This window comes from Anguilla rostrata, chromosome 4 (assembly GCF_018555375.3).
Source record: "Anguilla rostrata isolate EN2019 chromosome 4, ASM1855537v3, whole genome shotgun sequence".
NCBI classification, from domain to species: Eukaryota; Metazoa; Chordata; class Actinopteri; order Anguilliformes; family Anguillidae; genus Anguilla; species Anguilla rostrata.
This window is the reverse complement of record NC_057936.1, coordinates 59,411,568-59,431,202: the sequence shown is the minus strand read 5'-3', so window position 1 is coordinate 59,431,202 and position 19,635 is coordinate 59,411,568. Positions and strand designations below refer to the sequence as shown.

Here is a 19,635-nt window from a genome sequence, read left to right as displayed (position 1 = left end):
TTCAGTGTGGTAAATGTTCTCTTACACGCGGTAGTGCAATATCCATCGCGTGCAACCATGTTGTGGATTTATTTTGAAAACACGGGGGTGTCTCACGGTTAAAAGACCAAAAACAGTAGAAATGGCATCGTACATTGGCAATTGAGTTCAATAGTGTGATCCCTCATTGAAGATGACATGTCTGTCAATCTGTCAAAGCTGAGATCGTGCACATACGGATAAATAAAAAGACAACACATCTGAGCATGCTGCCTTAGATATATTTAATAAATTAAAACCAGGTACAAAAATCAATGTACATTTCCCCTCCTTCCCCTTCACCACCTCACTTTCAATCTCTGACAAACAATGACCCTACTGTGCCTTGACACTCGCTCTATGCTACCATCGGTCCCTCCCTAAAACATGCTACATGTCCACAGGCACACCAAGGATACGAGTCAAGGCCTTGCAGAGCTGCGTAGGAACCCAAAAGAGTGACACTCAGTACATGCACTTTGGAAATGCTTTTTGGGGTAAAAAAATGGCAGAAACCAAGTTCTGCGTTTTACTGGAGACCGTGTGTAAAGCAAAAGTGCATTCAGAGTAGGACTAGAAGCGGGGGAAAAAATGAATATGCGCATATCCGAACATTCTTCTGGGCACTTCGTTAAATACACACTGAAATGACGGGGCTTTGCAATTGGGTACTGCGTGATTAGTGGGGTTAGAACTACTGATGTGATTGGATACTCTCTCCAGTAAGAACACAGCCCTTCACTCATTGTCTCACACCCCCCCGCTCCCCCACCCCTTTGCTCTCATCTGAAGCCAAGACATTCCTAAGCAGTTGCACATCGACCTCTTCAAGTCCATAATATTAGCACAGATGAATCAAGGCTCCTCAGTTAAAGCTGCTCACTTTTCAGAGATGATTAGTTTGATAGCTGTGGGAGTGCAGGCATGAAGTCTTTGTTTCCGTAGTGGTTCAGCTCTCTCCTCCCCCCCCCTCCCAGCTCAGTATATATATATACCATTACATACCAGATCCAATATATTCTACTTTTATATCAAAAAATAAAAAATAAACCTACATCACGTGACGATAAACAACAATTTGGCAACGAGGGAAAAGGGGGTGTGTGGTTTGGTACTGTCGGATCGTTCTGCAACACAGAAACGCATCTTCATTTGTCCTTCTCACCTTCTGTTAGCAGCGGCAGCAGCAGCAGCAAGACTGTTTTAAAACCCTGTTTATACATACATATATATATGCATGTGTGTATATTTAATATATATCTGTGTGTGTGCGTGTCTGTGTGTGTTCATAGGTGTATATAATTATTTGCTTCTTTTCCAAAAATAAAAAGGAAAACTAGTACTATTTAACATACGTATGCATATCACAAGGAAACAGCCTAGGAGCCAGGGAAGATCGAGAGTAAGAAAGTGTGAGACTTTAGAGAGCATGCTGCAGGACAGGCGACTGCTGGAGAAGACCCTTCTGGCGTTTCCCTAAAAAAACGAAACCCCAAAGCGGCGCCGGGGACAGCAGAGAAAGCGGCACCGCCCCAGGCCCCGCCCGCCGAGCCGGTCCCGGCAGCCGGCGTCTGTGCCGAGCTTCCGTAGGGGGGCGGTTGATTTTGTGGGAGGGTGGGGGGTCTTTGCGCTCGCGGTGTGGGATGCGACTCCAGTGTTTTGGGTTCTGTTGGGGGGGTGGGGGGTGGGGGGGGCTGCCTGGGAGGCTGACGGGCGCTTTCGGGTTCCGGACTGGGACGGGCGCTGACTCAGTACTCCGCAGCGTATTCGGTGCCGTGCAGACCTCTGCACAGGAGGGTGAACTCCTTCACTATCTCCTTCACCCGCCGCTTGTTCACTCGCTCCCTGAGAGAGAGAGAGAGGGGGAGGGGGGGGAGATAGCGAGAGAGAGGGGGGAGAGAGAGAGGGGGGGAAACAGAGAGAGAGAGAGAGAGAGAGGGAGAGAGAGAAGTGTGAATACAGGAGAGGTGAGGGGAGAACAGGTACAGCAGAGTTAACAACAGGATTTTTTTTATTGCTGGCAAATGTGTCCAGAAGAATTTCAGTACCTTTTGACAACTGATTAAAATTCCTGCTATATCCAGTTATTAATGCATGAATGATAGGCATGTATGTAATGTAAAAACCATCTCAATTTTTGGACCTTTAAACCTATTTGAAAACAAAAATCACAAAGGTATTTTAATGCTCAGGTACGGGTAAAAGAGTATCTGCTCAGAATGTGTGTGTGTATGAGAGTATTCAGCTCTGGTGTGTATCAGAGTACTCAGCTATGTGTATGAGAGTACTCAGCTCTGGTGTGTATCAGAGTACTCAGCTATGTGTATGAGAGTACTCAGCTCTGGTGCGTATCAGAGTACTCAGCTATGTGTATGAGAGTACTCAGCTCTGGTGTGTATCAGAGTACTCAGCTATGTGTATGAGAGATAGCCTGTGGTATCAAGTACTCACTGTGGTAAGCCTGTGATCAGAGTACTCAGCTATGTGTATGAGAGTACTCAGCTCTGGTGTGTATCAGAGTACTCAGCTATGTGAAGAGTACTCAGCTTGTGTTATCAGAGTACTCAGCTATGTGTTGAGGTACTCAGCTCGGGCAGTACTCAGCATGTAATCGCTTGTGGTATCAGAGTACTCAGCTATGGTGTGTACTCAGTCTGGTACGTTCAGAGTACTGCTTGTATGAGAGTACTCAGCTCTGGTGCGTATCAGAGTACTCAGCTATGTGTATGAGAGTACTCAGCTCTGGTGCGTACTGCACAGAGCCTGTTCGGCTGCGGTTGTCGGCGTTCTGTACCTGAGGATCTGCTGGCTGAAGGTGTCTTTCTGCTCCGCGGAGACGCGCGAGGAGGGGAAGCCGGGCGGCTGCAGCACCTCCTTCAGCCACACCGTCAGCAGGGCGAAGCAGTGCTTGTTCAGGGAGAACAGCACCTCCGCGAACTGGTCCATCAGACTGCGCGAGGACTGCCCGCCGATGGCCTGGAGACGAGAGGGAGAGAGGGAGAGGGAGGTGAGTGACGGCAGCCGGAGGGACAGAAACACTTCCTGACGCCAAACGGGGGACATGGGGGGGGGGGGGGAGCCTCACCTCCAGTACAGCCTGCAGCAGCAGCTTGCCGTCTTCCTGCACCACCTGGCCCACGCGAGGCACGTCTCCACAGTGAGGGAGCAGCTCCGTCTGCGAGAGGACACAGCACTGAGGCACCGAAACACTGAGGCATCGAAACAACCAACACATCTCAACTGACCCAATGCAGCAGGGCTTCTGAGCTCTGGGGCCCCTGTGTGCGCTGGCTTCTGACCCACTACAACAGGGCTTCTGACCCACTACAACAGGGCTTCTGACGCACTACAGCAGGGCTTCTGAGGGCTCATGCATTGCCATTTCTGACATAATGTGGGTTTAACGGGGTAAATTATCACACAATAGACATTATGTAATTAAGAACGCTTAACAGGCTGTTACAATTCAGGGGGTTAGGACTTGTGTCTATGACTAAAAATAAGCATACACTGCCAATACCCAGGAGTGACAACCCCAGGATTAACAACCATCATATCTTCACTGCACAGGGAACACACCAGCACAGTCTATAAACAAACAACCCTTCGCTTTTACACGGGGAAAAACCTGGATGCTCATTCTGCGCACGTATACTTACGAAGAAAAGACAAGTGGACTTGACTGTGGGGCCCTCTGGGAACTTGAGCGACAGCACTCCTGAGAGAGCAGTGGAGAAAGGCTGGCTGTGATTCAGTGAGCCGACATTAACCCTCAGCAGTTTAACAACAGACACAAGTGCCTGCAGAGCACGCTCACACTGACATCGCCTGTGTAAATACAGGGGCATTCCTTCATTCTCTGCTCCACTTACAGACAATTAATCTTCTTGGCAGTAAACACGGAACCTGACATGTTCTGCTGTAGTATACACTCATTGTTATAACTTAGCAAGGCACTGTGAATAGCACTATGAGTGGTTATTAGCATGCATTGTATATTTTTTGAGTAGTGGCGAATGCTGCAGTACAGTGACCCCGGTTTATATGTCTTTGGGCTGTTTGCCTACATCTACACAGTCTGCACAGTCACGTTTTCACACTGAGTGTGCGGCACCAGGTGCTGAAACACAGCGCATGCACCCGGGCCCAGGTGGGATCCGGGCCTGCAGACTAGCAGGCAGAACACGGGCGGTGTGGTGGTGTACGGGTCCTGAGGTCAGAGCGCTATGAAGTGTGCGCAGGAACCCACGAAACACTTACCGCAATGGAACACCGCCTTCACGTCGAGATTCTCAGACAAGAATAAATCGGGCTTCCGTTTGAGAGCCTACGAAGCAGACAGATCGATTGAACAAGGCAGACACCTCTCCCCCCACCCTTCTCAAGGAACCTCTGTCTCCCCCACCCTCACCTTCCTGCCCTCTTTGTCTGTCTGAATCTAGCCTTCCCAAAAGGAAACAACAGAACTCATACAAACTCATCAAATGCAAACAGATCAGGTAAGGAACAGACTGCAAAAATCAAACATCAAAATTTAACTTAAGTAAATTAAAAGTATGATGACTGTTTTTTCGTTTTGTTGTCATTTCATTCCAATCATATTTTTTTTTCTGCTTTGATTGAATATGCAACAGAAATCCGTAAGTAACACATACGGATAAATACACCTGATGCTTTAAAGAAATTATTCAGCATGAAAGGAGAGAGGGACAAGGGGCAGATGGGAATTTCAGATTTATACAAAGGAGGAAAAATGAGAACTGAGAAATAAAAAACAAAAAAACTGAGGACCACCAATTGAATTAATTAACTGAGTCATTAATTAATTTAGGCTTTGATTTAGGGCTGGAATGACTTGGGGATAGGGGTTTATGGTTCTAACCGAGGTGGGATTACTGTGATGGCTACTGTCTGTCCGTCTGTCTATCTGTTTAGCCGTCTGTCTCCACTGGCTGGACCAACAACAACCTGAGCACCACCTCAAACTTTCTCCATTTCTCCATTACATACCCTGCTCACTCAATCAAGGCACAAAACGAACAACATCAAGACTTCTTAGCAAGACTGAAACATATTTTGTTTAGTTACCATATATCCTGTTCACCTCTGTGACCTATATAAACTATATAGTGTGATTACCAAGTCCTTCCTTCAGTTTCACTGTTGCTTTGAACATGCCCTAACCAACAGAACAATGCAATGCCAATAAAACAGCGCACTGGTAACAAGCAGAGCTAAGGAAGCTTAACTGTTCAAACGCTGTACTCTTCAATCACTGTAGAAGTCTATGCTACTACTGCGTAACTCTTTCAACGTATTATTCCAGTTCCTGTTTCTCCGACAATCACTAGGTAACCGAAATAGAACAGTGGCAAGTGTTCCTTCAGAAACTAGGAAATGTTGAGCGTGTCCCTTCCCTGACGCAGCTATAAAGGACCGTGAGTCACATCTATGCCCTTCCATGAATGTGAACCTCTCACCATATCGGGCCAATATTTTCCGCTAATTAAGAGGAAGCCCAGGTAAAACTGTCCGTCCAGCTGCGTGGCGATACACCATCCTAAAGACACCAACTCTGGGTCACAGTGTTCCCAGCTCGGTGCAGGCCTTCTGCCCCCTGAAATGTTCACTTGGCATTTCCAGGTGGAGCCAAAAAATTAGAACCCTCAGGATTGGAGGAAAGACAGTGTCAATCCCCCAATGTCAACCCCATGACTCAATTCCATGGCCCTGCTGGAATGAGGGTCATCCACAGACCCAAACAAACAGGAGAGTGAGAGAGAAAAGGGGAAAGAGAGAGAGAGAGAGAAAGAGAGAGAAACCGAAAGTGAATGAAATAAGAAACCAAAAACACACCTGAGCTTGGAGTTGCATAAATGAATCAACAATATCAGGATGATCCCTGGGCCCTAAAATATAATAAAGATGTAACTTAAGAAATAATAATAATATACAAACAGCAACTGAACAGATTTAACAGTCATGTGGAAACGAAAGCAAACAGAAAAAATATCATTGAAATAATTGCACACGTGAGTAAAACAAGGGTAGAAACAGGGCATGTGAAGCTTTGGAAGCAGTCTCAGAAAGGTAAACAGAAACGGACGGGAGATGGGTCAGTTTGGAAGAACGGAAAAAGAAGTAACGAGAGAAAAAGAACAAACCTAAAAGAACAAAAGTGGGTTTGGAGTGGGAACCCAGGAGGCACCTGTTACTGTGACGTTTTCTTTTTTATTTATATTTTTAAAGCTCAATCGCAAACCCACATCCCCCACCCCCCCACCCCCCCACCCCACCCCCCTCCCCCAAACCAGGCCCCATCCCCAAAATATGAATGCCCCCCGCCCCCAGTAACTGCCTCGGCTTCCTCCTCAAAGGGCAGGACGGCAGGCTGTCCCAGCTCCCCTCCCCGAGCAGTTCCCATGCTCCAAACAAGACTTTACACGGCCTCTTTCACAGCCAACAGGCCGAGAGGGAACCTGCTCAAAAAAGGTTAAAGTCCCCGTGCAGCTTGTTACCTAGCTAGTACTGTATATGAAAAGGAAGACAATTATTTTATTTAGTTACATTTTGACTCTTTACATTTGACTCTGAAAAGTGACAAAGATGTAAATTCCACCCACCACTCATAAAATCAAATGTAGGAGGACACAGGAATAGGTTGTGTGTGCACACCTGAATTCAAATAAATTGTACTTCATTAAGGCATTAAGGGCCAATTAATTTTCTGGGAAAGGTTATGAAAAAACATATACGCTGACCATATGTGGACAGGGACCTGAACGATGGCCCTGAAAAACATTTGTTCAGAGATGTGGAAGCAAGCAGTCTCACTGTATGGCCTGGGACACACTACAAGACTTTCCAAAAATCACAGGTGTCAGGCCTGCATAACAGCCAAATCAGAGGAGTTGTGGTGATGCACCATCAGTTTTCAAATGGAGGATTGTGCACAGAGTCACCACTCCAGAACTCTTCAGCAAATTTGGAGCTACATGATGCTGTCCTACAAGGTTATCATACTTAGGGATAGCAATATTGAGCTTTTACCTGACTACACATAGATAACTAAGTGAGATGTTTTCTCAAAAGCAGCTTATCAAACAGGAAAACATTTATTTAAAAAAGAATTATTTCAAAATCATTTCTCATTTGGATCGTAAAGCATAATTGCATAACATTCCGTTTTAGATTTATTTTGAATCTTTTTAAGTTTAAATCCATCTTCTGTGGCATTTCCAGTTTTCTTCTAAAAGTGCAAAAAATAAGTTTTCAAAGTAGGCTGTATAAATAACCTAATTTTTTTCTTACTTCAAATGCTACTTTAAGTCATTGGCACCTGGTTGTGCAACATGAAATGTGAAAAGGAAAATAACTGTACAAACGGATATGATCAACTGAAAATTGATGCCAGCCACATCTAGATGCTTTTTTAGTAGCTAGCAGTTGATTGGCACACTTAAAGCCACGGACTGCAGCTTTGAATAAAAACTGTAATTAGTAAACTCATGAGTGCTTATTTGTGCAAATCACCGGAAGGTTGTTTTTCACGATTCATTTCCATCTCCTGAAAGATGCCACAAGATTAAAACTTAGGAGGATTTTCATTCAAAAGCCTTTAATATCCATGAGCAGCTTGAAAGGTGATGATTACTACTGTAGCACTCATAGTCCATGACTCCCCACTCGGGTGTCAAGCTGAGGTACAATTTCATCAAAGCTCGCAGTGAGATTCCTCATGAATCATGACAAAAATTGCAGGGCACAAGAGTGTAGTGTGCTCCAGGCTTGGGCCCCGAAGAGCCAGAATTACCTCAGCACTGGACGGAATATACAGAACTGTGCACCACAGAGTGTACCCAGCAGGATAACATACAGCAGCAGCACAATTCAGACCGTTTAAGACACACCCTGTACTTATGAGTTCTTCTTGGCAGCAGAAGTCTGCCTGGGCTGTTGGTTAAAGTAAAATTTGCTTGATATTAGTTAAAAGTCCTCCGTATAGTTTCACAGTCTCTAAACTATCGAGCCATCAAGCCAAGAACAAAAGTTAACATAAGTAGATGATTTTTTAAAATGTAATCTGTTCTGGTTATTTGATTTTCCATAGATAGGCACAACACAGCCTGGTGTTGTCCATCATCAATTCATATCACTGTGTTCAGACAATGAAAGGAATATAAGATTCTCCCACTGGGGGGGACTGTATACTACGATGCAGGCAAACTGAATTTGGCAGGCTTTGTCAACCTTTACAATCAGAAAACAGCACTGCTTCGGATTTTCATTTTCAATTGAAAAAATATGAGTATGCACATATTTCACCGGCCCCACGCTACTTCGAGAGGGTTACTCTGGTGTCTGCTGTACGCATTTCTTTTCAAACAGGCAGTCAGACTGCAGGCTTGCTTGTTCATCTTAAACCTAGCTTACTAAAACACTGTGCTAATCATTGGTTAATATTTTTCTCTCTGAATTTATAAAAGTTCACTACCGTTTTTATAGCTAGCTAGCTACCATAATCATGTGACATTTTGGAAGTCAGTTAAAATACAGACCTCTGCATTTTAACTAACTTGCAACAGGCAGGCAAGTCTGGCTAAGATCTGATAAATATTTATAAACTGTTACCACATAGATGATGTAAGTTAATTAGGAACTAGGAGTCTCCACCAAGACAGCCCAAATATACTTATATTCATATTTCAGATCTTTTTGGCCATGAAACCACAAGAACATTACTGTAGCTTATATTACAGCATTTCAAGTTTTAAAAATAAAAATCACTGCACGGGGTCTTTAAATTTCCATGTTCACATCTTAACCTTCTAGTCTCAAGAGATTCAGGTCGTCAGGCCTTTTAAACTTTGTTAATGATGAGTGTGCAGCCTAGTTAGAATAATGATGGTCTAAACATGTCCCCTTCTCTGGGTACGGGCAAGACAATTACAAAGTGTTGCATCATGCAATGTGCTTCTGAGCAGTCCACATTGTTGTGCTTTAAATTTGGCAAAACCAAAAGAAGGACTGACACGGTCCTTAAGTCAATAAAAAACCCCCCTTTTAAAACATGGGAAACAGCTTTAGATCATGGATGATAACATCATCTCTGCTTTCCAGGGTCCGCTTTACAGGTAGCTGTTGAAAGGATGGGAGTGATGCAGACAAAGAAAGTGCAGCTGCCTCATGTGAGGGCACCTCCATTCCGTTTCTTCTCACTTTGCCCCTTTACACCCTTTCCAACCTTGGGAAACCGGACACTCATTCTCATCCTTCAGCCCCAGTTACATTACACACTTCCCCAGAGCACAAATGCATCAAACATCAGACACGTCTTCTGCAGCCGGACTGTACGACATACCGTTAACTATTCCAGTATCTTAAGCACTTCTTGGCAACAAAAATTGAAAGTTTCTCCACAATCATGCCCCCGCCCCCCCCAGACCCCTGCTTTTTTCCCATACCTTGTTGAAAGATGGACAGGGTGACAGATGTTACCAGTTCAAAAAGGGCCTTGATAGGAGGAAAGTGATCCGTCTCACTGGCAAATATGTGGACCATCTGGAAGACAAGGTCAAGGACACCACAATTTACACCTGATGTGTCACGGCACTATTGCGTGAAAAACGCTCAAGCGCCAGCAGAGGCTGTGATGGCGCGTGGGCTGACGGAGAGACTCACCTGACGCGTGAGGTCCAGAGCAGAGGCCTGTGGGATAGTGCTGTACATCTGACCGAGCATCTCGCTCAGCTGGGACACCATGGGGGCGAAGTCATGGAGGAGAGTCTTCACCGACTTCTCGAAGATTGCACATACCGCCTGCAAACAAAGGCACCGAGGTGAAGATGCTGCAGCTTAGCCAGCGGAAGAAAGAAGGTGAGGCAGCAAGGATGTGTGACAGCGGGAGCTCGTCCTCGGTCTCACCTCAACCACCTGCGAGTCATTGAGCCACTTGCTCAGAACGGTCTGGATCAGAGCGAAGACCTGTTGGAGCACCACCACCACCTCCGGGACACAGACACAGACGTTACCATCAACTGAAGGCTACGTATGTGGGGCCAAGACATTCACTATCTATAGTATACTCTTTAATACCTAAACTGTATTTTACAGTTGGGAAAACTTCGCACATCGCAGGAACTAATCGTTCCAATTTTCCTTGCATGCACAAAAATTGGGGGCGGCAGTGTAGTATAATGGCTAAGGAGCTGGGCTTGTAACCTAGAGATCCCAGGTTCAATTCCCGGATGGGGAACTACCGTTGTACCCTTGAGCAAGGTACTTTACCTGCATTGCGTCAGTATATATCCAGCTGTATAAATGGATACAATGTAAAATGCTATGTAAAAAGTTGTGCTCTGGATAAGAGCGCCTGCTAAATGCCTGTAATGTAATGCAATGATTAAAAGCAGGTCAGCTCCCGGAGAAGGGCCACAGGGTACTCACCGGGTTGGGACCCAACTGGGGCAGGGTGGTTTTGACCGGCGGCGTGCCCTCGCCCGACTCGTCCTCCTGCTTTGTGATGTCCAGCGTGGTGAACAGGTTGGACAGGAGCCCCAGGATATGGATGATGGCCAGCTTATTGGAGGGGTTCGGCTGAAGAAAGAGCAAACAAAAAAAAAAAAAAAGCATTAGAGGATGTGTGAGAAAGAGAGAGACAGACTATACAAAAATAGGGATACACGGTCAGATATCTTGCCAGTTATTTTCCAATATTTGAAGACCGAATAGCCCCATTTTATGTCCTCTCAGATCAAGGGAAAGTCCCGTCCTTCCAGGAGAGAAGGAACAGACTGTTCCGCAGGCAGCCTGTCACAGCCTGGGGAACAGAAGGTACAGTGTATCCCACAGCAATGCCACCAGCCTCTCAGCTCGTGGGTACAGAGGGATAGAGGGATGAGGGGCCATTTTAAATGCACCGTTGAGACGTATACAGCCTTAATTTCATAATGACCATGTGTTCCTGAAATAGCTAGTGTGATCTTTCAGTGATGTATAGTATTTAGATGACCCAAAATCTTACAATTGGCCTTGGGGTTGAAAAATGAGGAATGGCTCCCCCACCCCCACCATCAGTTCTCTCAGGGTGACAACAGTAATCGCAAAGTCATTAGCAATAATTACAACATAATTCCTCCACAACAGTGGGAAGTGATATCTTTTGCCCTGGTGACAAACATGTCACCTTCTGGAATGACTGCATATAATGCCATGGACAACACCTACATGTACACGCACATGCACGCGCGCGCACACACACACACACACACACACACACACACACACACACGTGTGCATACTTCTGCACATATGCAGCTTAAAACGAGAGGGTAAGGAGCTGCATAAATCAGACAATAAGGCAAAATCTAACAGACTATCTTCAGACATTTCTCTGAATACACATCACAAAACGTCTAGTACAAATTAAATGGAGACTTCAACACTCAGGAAAATATTTTCATAGAAAATTGGGTTGTTATGGCGAGCCTACAAGGATGCCCCACGTGGGAGTTGCCATAATACAGCAATGAAGCACTAAAGCAAATCGGTAGAGCCGGTGTCATACCAAGGACACAACAATTAGCACTTGCACTTGCAAAACAGTTTAAAATATTAGTCATTTTGAAATGAAACGGAAAGTTTATCCTCTTTTCTTTTGTCTTTTAAAGTATTTTAAAGCAGAAGATGCACGGCACAGTTGCTATTAAGGTTTCAGCCAGTGCTACAGTGAAGATCTGAATGTGCAGACCTGCAAAAAACTACAAATCCCAATGGGTCTCCATTATGAGGGCGACCTCGGGGACGCTGACTGAGACAAAGGCAGAGGCACAACAACTGAGCTTCCATGTTTGGGTCTGTCATGTTTCAACATATTTAAAGAAAAAAATAAGAATGAAAAGATTCTTACTTTTTTTCTTTTTTTTTTTAGTATACTTCAATATTTTTTATTTGTAAGAAATTTTATTTTTGGTCAGTAAAATAACTTTTTCCATGATATACTGCACACCAGCCTGAGTTGCATGTGAATTTATAATTCAGTATAGATTAAATGCTTGTTATATTTATATATTAATTTTCAGATTTAACATACTATATCATTTTCCATACGCTTTAGTGGTGGAGAAACTACAATAACTACAGTAGTGCTCATCAGCCCTGGACCTGGAGTGCTGGGAACCTAAAATTAACTTCTAATTAATTATGTAAATAGATATAAATTCTCAGATATCAATCAGAACAGGAATATATCGGATATGCATAAAATGTTAATAGGCCACTCGACAGGAACGCATTTAACTGAAGGGTGCTAAATGAACTGGATCTGCTGTGGTCCATTGTCTCCTTGCCATCTAACATTGACATGGTAACACAGTTATTCCTGACTCTGCGTCAACAACGGCATTTCCCCCAGGCCTTCTCCTTTTCGAGGAGAACACAAATATTCAATTAAATTTACACGAGACACATCTGTTACTGGCTGCCTCGTCTTCTTCCAAAATATGAGTCCAGCAGGGAGGGGTAAGCGGAGGGGAAGATGCCATTTTAGAAACGGGGCAAAAGAACGTGGGAGGGCGGGACCATGCTGTTTAGGACGTAGCGTAAAATAGAGGCTCATTGGTTGAGCTATGAAGGCTTTTTGAGATGAGGACTGAAGCTTTAATAGAAGACAGCACTCGAGCTAGAGCCCGAAGCGCAAAAATAAGTGTATCTGCGTCAGAGCACGCATAATTAAATGTCACTGCGCCTTCTGTTCAGATTAATGACTACTGAGGTGTTATAAACCATAGGCAGCGCTTATATTTCAATGAGTTTGCTTAAAACTAAAGACTGTAGCACGGTTTCATTATGAAAAGTACAATAACATTTTTGTACCTCCTCCCACAAGGTGTCAGTGTTGTCAGCTTTCGCAAGGGAGACATTGGCTGTGTCCGAATCGGCACACTTACCTACTGTTGAGTATACAACTTGTATACTTAGTAGTAGGCAAGCGCACTGATTTGGACTTGGCCATTGTCTTTTTGTCTGCCGTAACCATTTCATAAAGAAATATTAACAACGGGTTTATTAATGGACAGAGCTGTTGTTCAGGTGCTCACTTAAAATGTTTGAGAAAGAAGACAAAGTTTGCACCCTGAGTTAAACTACTGATTATTCGTACATGCTGATATGAATAATCTGAACAGCTGAAACGATCATTAATACATTTTGTGACAGAATAATTTAAACATTCTGGTGTATTTCTGTTAGGCGCATGATGCATGGTGATTGGTTGGTGTGTACTGTCATGTTTTTGAGTGAGGGGGAGGGCCAATCTGGACCCACTGTGAAATGAGCTAAATCAGTGGAACCACATGGAGACGAAACCTGTTTCCAAGGCTACAGTCCAAAAAGGGAAAAAGTGGCATGTTATTGGCCAATACACAGTGCCTTCAGAAAGTGTTCATCTTAATTGATTGTTTCTTTTTTTTGCCATGCTGCAAAGTCAAATTAAAACATGTATCATTTTTTCTGTTCTTATACAAGTAACTTTCATTGTATCTCTCATTGTCAAAATTAAATTAAGTATTCAGATGGCTTAATAATTTTGTTAAAAATAAAATCTTGAAAATTATGAAAAAAATATGTTCAAACATACATACCTAAGAAGACTTGCAGCCCGAAGCCCAACTACAAAGTACTGACTCTGTGGGGGGGCGCATACTTTTGTAAATGAGAAAAGCAAGTCTTTCATTTAAAAAATTGTGTCATAAATGTGCTGTATTCACTGCATTGGTGAATGGTAAAAATAAATTTCAATGCACAAGAATTTTGAGGAGAAATGGGCCAAAAATGTGAGAATGCTCGGGAGGGTGGTGGGGGGGAGGGGGGGGTTAAAGCCTTCTGGAAGCACTGTGCCGGGGCAGAAAGGAGCACCTCTATGTACCCACGGTTTACAGTAAGCCCTGCGTCTGGAGCTCTCCACTGCGGTGACCGCACTGAGCGCGCTCAGTCCTTACCGTCTCGTCGGCCAGCTTCTCCAGCTGCTGGATATAGGGGGTGATGAGCGAGTGCAGATTCCGCAAGATGTCCTCCACGGGCAGGGCGGAGAGCAGGAAGCCCAGAGCCTGCATCAGCCACATACACTGACTGGTCTGCGTGCAGAGAGAGAGACGTCTTACACTACTGGTCTCGTACAGAACAAACTGCTTAACCTGATTCTGGCCCTGTTGCAAGAGAGCAGCATGCGATTACACCTCTGACTGGTCTGTGTGCAGAAAAGAATCATACACTCTGACTGGTCTGTGTGCAAGGACAGACATCATACACTCTGAGGTCGTGTGCAGAGAGACAGACATCATATTGACCTGGAAACAATCACTGACTTGGTCTGTGTGCATGAGGGGACAGACATCATACACATGACTGGTTCTTGTGCAGATAGACAGATCATTTACACTCTGACTGGTCTGTGTGCAGAGAGAGAGACGTCTTACACACTGACTGGTCTGTGTGCAGAGAGACAGACATCATACACTCTGACTGGTCTGTGTGCAGAGAGACAGACATCATACACTCTGACTGGTCTGTGTGCAGAGAGACAGACATCTTACACTCTGACTGGTCTGTGTGCAGAGAGACAGACGTCTTACACACTGACTGGTCGGTGTACACAGAGAGAGACAGACGTCTTACACTCTGGTCATCAGACAGACACAAACTGCTTAAGCTCTGATTCATGGACACACTGTTTACATCATTAGGCTTTAGTCAAGCTGATTAACCTCTGCAACTGATGGGAAGTATTATCTTATGATTGGTTTTTGATACATATAAAGTATCTAGATGCTGACAGGCTGTGTGCACAGGGACTTGAGACTGCTTGAGGTAGAGAGACAGAGAGGTAGAGAGATAGGGAGAGAGAGTGAGAGAGAGAGAGAGAGAGAGATACACTATTGACCTGAGAAACTTTTAATCACTGACCTTATGGATCTGTTTGATGAGCACCTCCTGTGAAGAGGATATAAATAATACAAAATATTATATTTATTATAACATTTTGTCATTGTATTTCATACAATCACTGTTCCACATATCTCCAGTATAACCTGACCCCACAGCCCACTGACCTGTGAGACAGCCACGATGTTGGTGGCGTAGGGGGGCAGGTCGTATTTGCACTCGCGGCAGATCTTCTTGAGCGTGGAGACGCTGGACACAGAGAGGTCAGGGTTCCCCAGGGCCTCCAGTACCAGCGGGAGGACACTGCTCAACATGACCGGGTGATCGGCCAACCACTCTGCCAGAGAACCTAGAGAGAGAGAGAGATGACGACATGAGCACAGAGACACATGAAGAGACAGAAAACACTATGACAAAACACAGATAGCATCTAAGAACGGAGATAGAGATAACCAGTTGAGGCCAAGTAGAAAGACTTTAAGATGAAGAGAGAGAGGCCGAGACAGAGGCCGAGAGAGAGAGAGAGAGAGAGAGAGAGAGAGAGAGACAGAGAGGGAGTGAGAGATAGGGAGAGAGACACAGAGGCCGAGAGAGAGAGAGAGAGAGAGACGAGAGACAGAGGCCAGAGAGAGAGAGAGAGAGAAAGGAGAGACACAGAGGCCGAGAGAGAGAGAGAGACAGAGGCCGAGACAGAGAGACAGAGGCCGAGAGAGAGAGAGAGAGAGACAGACTCTGCTGAATGACTCACTCCACTCGGCAATTATGAAATGACGTGCTGAATATTTCACTAGAATCTGATGAGCTCACCGAACTGCCCCATGATACTTCGATGAGCGACTGATGAATGAAAATGAGAGGAGGGCAGAGGTGCGCTACCTATAGTGAACATGACGGTGTCCGCGAGCTGAACGTTGTTGATGTTAATGCGAGGAATCAGGCCGATGAGCCCGGGTATCACGTCAGAGTAGTTGACGTCGATCGTCTCCGCGATGGACTGGAACCCGTACAGCAGTGCTTCAGTGTGCTGGATGGGTGGACAGACAGACAGACAGACATCAAACTACGCCTCTGTATTTATGCTTCAGTATCGCTTTTCCTCAGGCGCAGTAAAGCTAGGTTATTACAATACAACAGCCTAACTGTGACGTACAGTATTGCACTCAAATCCATATTCAGTATGAATCTGCCTAGTCAGTTCATTATCATTACCACCGTTGCTCAGGCTGATAAACTCGGCAGATGTGTACAGGTCTGAGGGTTCACCCGTGCCGGCTGGGTCACTGACCTGCCAGGACATGGGCTGCTCCGTGTTGGTCAGCAGCCTCCCCAGCTTGTCGTACAGGTTGCTGAGGAGCTCGGCTCCCAGCGTCTCATACACGTACATCAGGGTGTCGGAGATGTCCACCCTGCAACACACACACAGTCCCATAATGCTGCAAATACAGCTGTGGCTCAATCAAATTTAAACCTGTACATCAATTACCTGTCCCCAGTTCGTTCAATTACCCTCTCATAGAGACAATGCTAATCCCTTTGCACTACCTGACCTCACTTTGTGCACAGACCAGACCAGACAAATACGTATTTGTTTTGGATTCAAATACTTTTCTGTGCTCTATTGATCTTGCCTGGTGTAACTGAGCCTACCAATATGACCAGAAGGTGGGGTTTGCACTTTTCGAGAGTATTTCATTGGTTCCAATACACCAGACAAGATCAGTAGAAAGCGTAGAAAAGTATTTGAATACAAAACAAATACATATCTTACCCAGGTCTGGCACAGACACATAGTGACAGACACACGTAAACTCGGTCCAAACCTGTAGATCCTGAACTGCTCCTTCTCATCGGAGGACCAGGAGGCGTACTCCTCGTCAGTGGGGAACTGGGCCTTGTGCAGCAGGACGTCCACCAGCTGGAAGTACACGGGCCTGTACACCTGCAGGTACACCGCCCGCTTCTCCGCCTCAAACGACATAATGTCATCCTGAAATAGAGGGGCCAAACGGTCAGGGGAACATTCGGACATAAGCACCCAGAACGCGACTCTGAAATTAGTTACGCATGGGATAAAATGGGCCAGTTTGCACTGAATCAGGACTAGTAAAAGGAGTGTGTTCACACACTCTTGCATGTTAAAGCTGCAAGACAGCAGCATACGTCTGAGTGTCAAAACCATCCACAGAACTGTAGAGACACTAATGTAGGGTGGGCCAGGAAGAAAATGCGATAAAAAAAACCCAGATGGCTTGAATGTCTGTATTCAAGGGCATCTAGATTTAGGCCTGTATTCAATGAACATTTTTCTTTAACTTTGACCTGCAAGTAAATGCAAGCATCAGTTTTCTCTTCACAAACTCCATTTGATTCCTTTTAGCGATTACCTAGAAGAAGCAAATGGAGGCTCTCGATGCCACAGAGGCATGGAGTGCCGGCTCAGCTGGAATTAAGCCTTCAGAGCCCACCATGCAAGCTGGAAACACTTTGGAATATGACTTTAATTATAGGTAACTGAATTATGTAGCTGGCATAAATCCACATTCAAACCCATTACCTTCATAGCCAGTAACAGTCGCTGGGGGTTGGGGGGGGGGGGGGGGGGGTTGGGTGTAGAGTGACTGCTTAATTGCAGACCGAGGAAGGTTGTCAGCCTCTGTTGCTTGGCGCCCATCCAGACGGTTAGTACCCATTCCGACGGATGGCACACAAGGCGACCGTCTTTGTCACCTATACTAAGGACCGGCTCTGGATAACCGTCTGCACCCGTTTTTGTCTAACAGCAATTGGATGTATTTCTATTTTAATGACAGTGATTTATTTATTAAATAAATGATCAACTAGCTAACATTACTTATGTTTTTAACAATCTTGTACGTCAACGCATTTTTGGCGGGTGTTCTATCGCAAATATATTCTGCTTGGTTCAGACTGGTAGCGCTGTGGGCTGCCGTGATTCATCTGCACATTCGCCCGACTCAGCACGTTGCAGGGTTTCGCGAGGAGTAGGTAGTTTCATTCTACATCACAGGGAAGCGGTCAAGTCGAAGACCTTTCAATCTAGAGAGTACAGAGTGACAGAGAAGAGACACGGTGCCTATCTTTTTAATACCACAATACTTCTACGACAAACTGATTTTTTAAATTCTGAAAAGCCGTCATATTCCATCCCCCCGGCCGAAACCGTAGATTTAAAAAACGGGATGTCCGTCCCTTTCATCGCTCTGCTTCGCGACGGCACAGATCTTCCGGCACAAAACCGTAACCGAGCTTCCCGCCACACGGAGTTCTGTACCGAGAGATAAGCATACATTATCTCTCACGCGCTCATTCAATTCTGCTCGTCTCAGGAAGCGGCCACTTAATAGCTTTGCATTCCATTATACATACGCACAAACGTAGCTATCCGCTGCTTTTAAAATCCTATTAGTGGACTAACGAAAAAATAACGGAATCAGAAAAAGAGTAGAGGAATTAAGAGAACGAAATTGGAGGGTGCGGATTTTATTTGAATCTGTATTATCTGCACTCGTGTTTGAGCTTCGCTTGTCACTTCTAAATGGATGGTTTTTGGGTAGCAATGCTCTCAGGTCCCGGAAGCCACTCTGCCGAATGCTGCAGGCCAGTCAATGTGCGGTGACTCAGGAGGCAGTATTGATCGAGGGCTTAGAATTACAGTGATGCTGACAGAGGGATGGGCTGCTTTGTGTGTACTTTGCCCAGACTGCATCCACTACCCATTACACCCTCACTTAGGAAATGGATTCCTGGAGAAACCGGGTGCTCTCTGGAGAGAAAAAGAGCTTGGAAACTCGAGGAGACCCTTGATCCCAAAAACACGATATCTTTAAATAAAAACGTATTGATATGGACTCGCACTACCATGTATGCTTATAAAATCTGTGTTCAATACAGGATACGATACAGAAACTAATTATTTTAACATTGACTCAGTGACATAAATAATATGACCTAATCCGTGTGACAGCTGTAAAGCTGATGTCACTTCCAGAATAAGGTAGTGGACTTCACTTCTAGAGTAAAGACGTAAATAACAGGAATATAAATTGGTAACAAGCATTCTCATACTGATTAGCCAACAATAAAAGTTCAGTTCAGTTTTTCAAACATAACTGATTTAAAAAAAAAAAACTCACTCAATCTGGTCTTTGTTATACTACTGTACCATATACTTAAAAGCTTCTGTAACCCCAAGTCTCACTAAAAAATAACAAAACAATGGCGCTATTAGCCCTGAAGTAATCTGTGCTCACTCTGAGTGCGGTTCTCCTGTCTGAACAGGTAATGCCGTCCTCAAAAAACAGGTAGGTTCCCAAGTAAACACTTAGTGGCATGACCAATTTCACAGATGAGATCAGACAAGATGGCCAATTTAAAGCAGGTTATCTAAATATCTCTCGCAGGGGAGAGGGGTCAGTGCAGTGGCATGGCTCCACTGATTACCGTGCTTCAAAGACCGCATTTAGAAAATGTAAATCTCCAGCCATGAAACATTTCACATCCAAACAGAAAGCACTCATGGGGAACTGTGGGCGGCTAGAATGAGAATTTAGCTTTGGAAGCCTCGAATGAAAACAATTGTATTACAAGGTATTTTTTCCAGTGTTATTTATCACCCGCTTATTATGGACTACAGTGCTTTCAGGTATATCTCTGATC

The 19,635-nt window shown here is 44.8% G+C and overlaps 1 protein-coding gene across 2 annotated transcripts in view; it reads right to left on the bottom strand.

The window, feature by feature from the left end:
- Positions 1-244: 244 nt before the first annotated feature.
- ipo13b (importin 13b) overlaps positions 245-19,635 on the bottom strand; it is a 38,132-nt gene continuing 18,741 nt past the window's right edge. For both annotated transcript variants that reach the window (XM_064333609.1, XM_064333610.1), the window contains exons 7-22: positions 16,779-16,945; positions 16,244-16,364; positions 15,835-15,982; positions 15,126-15,307; positions 14,980-15,006; positions 14,016-14,150; positions 10,465-10,614; positions 9,943-10,023; positions 9,700-9,837; positions 9,483-9,579; positions 5,875-5,927; positions 4,279-4,345; positions 3,678-3,736; positions 3,104-3,193; positions 2,813-2,994; positions 245-1,863 (exon numbers count right to left, since the gene is read on the bottom strand). In XM_064333609.1, the coding sequence (XP_064189679.1) occupies positions 1,767-1,863; positions 2,813-2,994; positions 3,104-3,193; positions 3,678-3,736; positions 4,279-4,345; positions 5,875-5,927; positions 9,483-9,579; positions 9,700-9,837; positions 9,943-10,023; positions 10,465-10,614; positions 14,016-14,150; positions 14,980-15,006; positions 15,126-15,307; positions 15,835-15,982; positions 16,244-16,364; positions 16,779-16,945 (1,794 nt within the window). In that variant the 3' untranslated portion in view covers positions 245-1,766. The remainder of the gene's footprint in view (positions 1,864-2,812; positions 2,995-3,103; positions 3,194-3,677; positions 3,737-4,278; positions 4,346-5,874; positions 5,928-9,482; positions 9,580-9,699; positions 9,838-9,942; positions 10,024-10,464; positions 10,615-14,015; positions 14,151-14,979; positions 15,007-15,125; positions 15,308-15,834; positions 15,983-16,243; positions 16,365-16,778; positions 16,946-19,635) is intronic.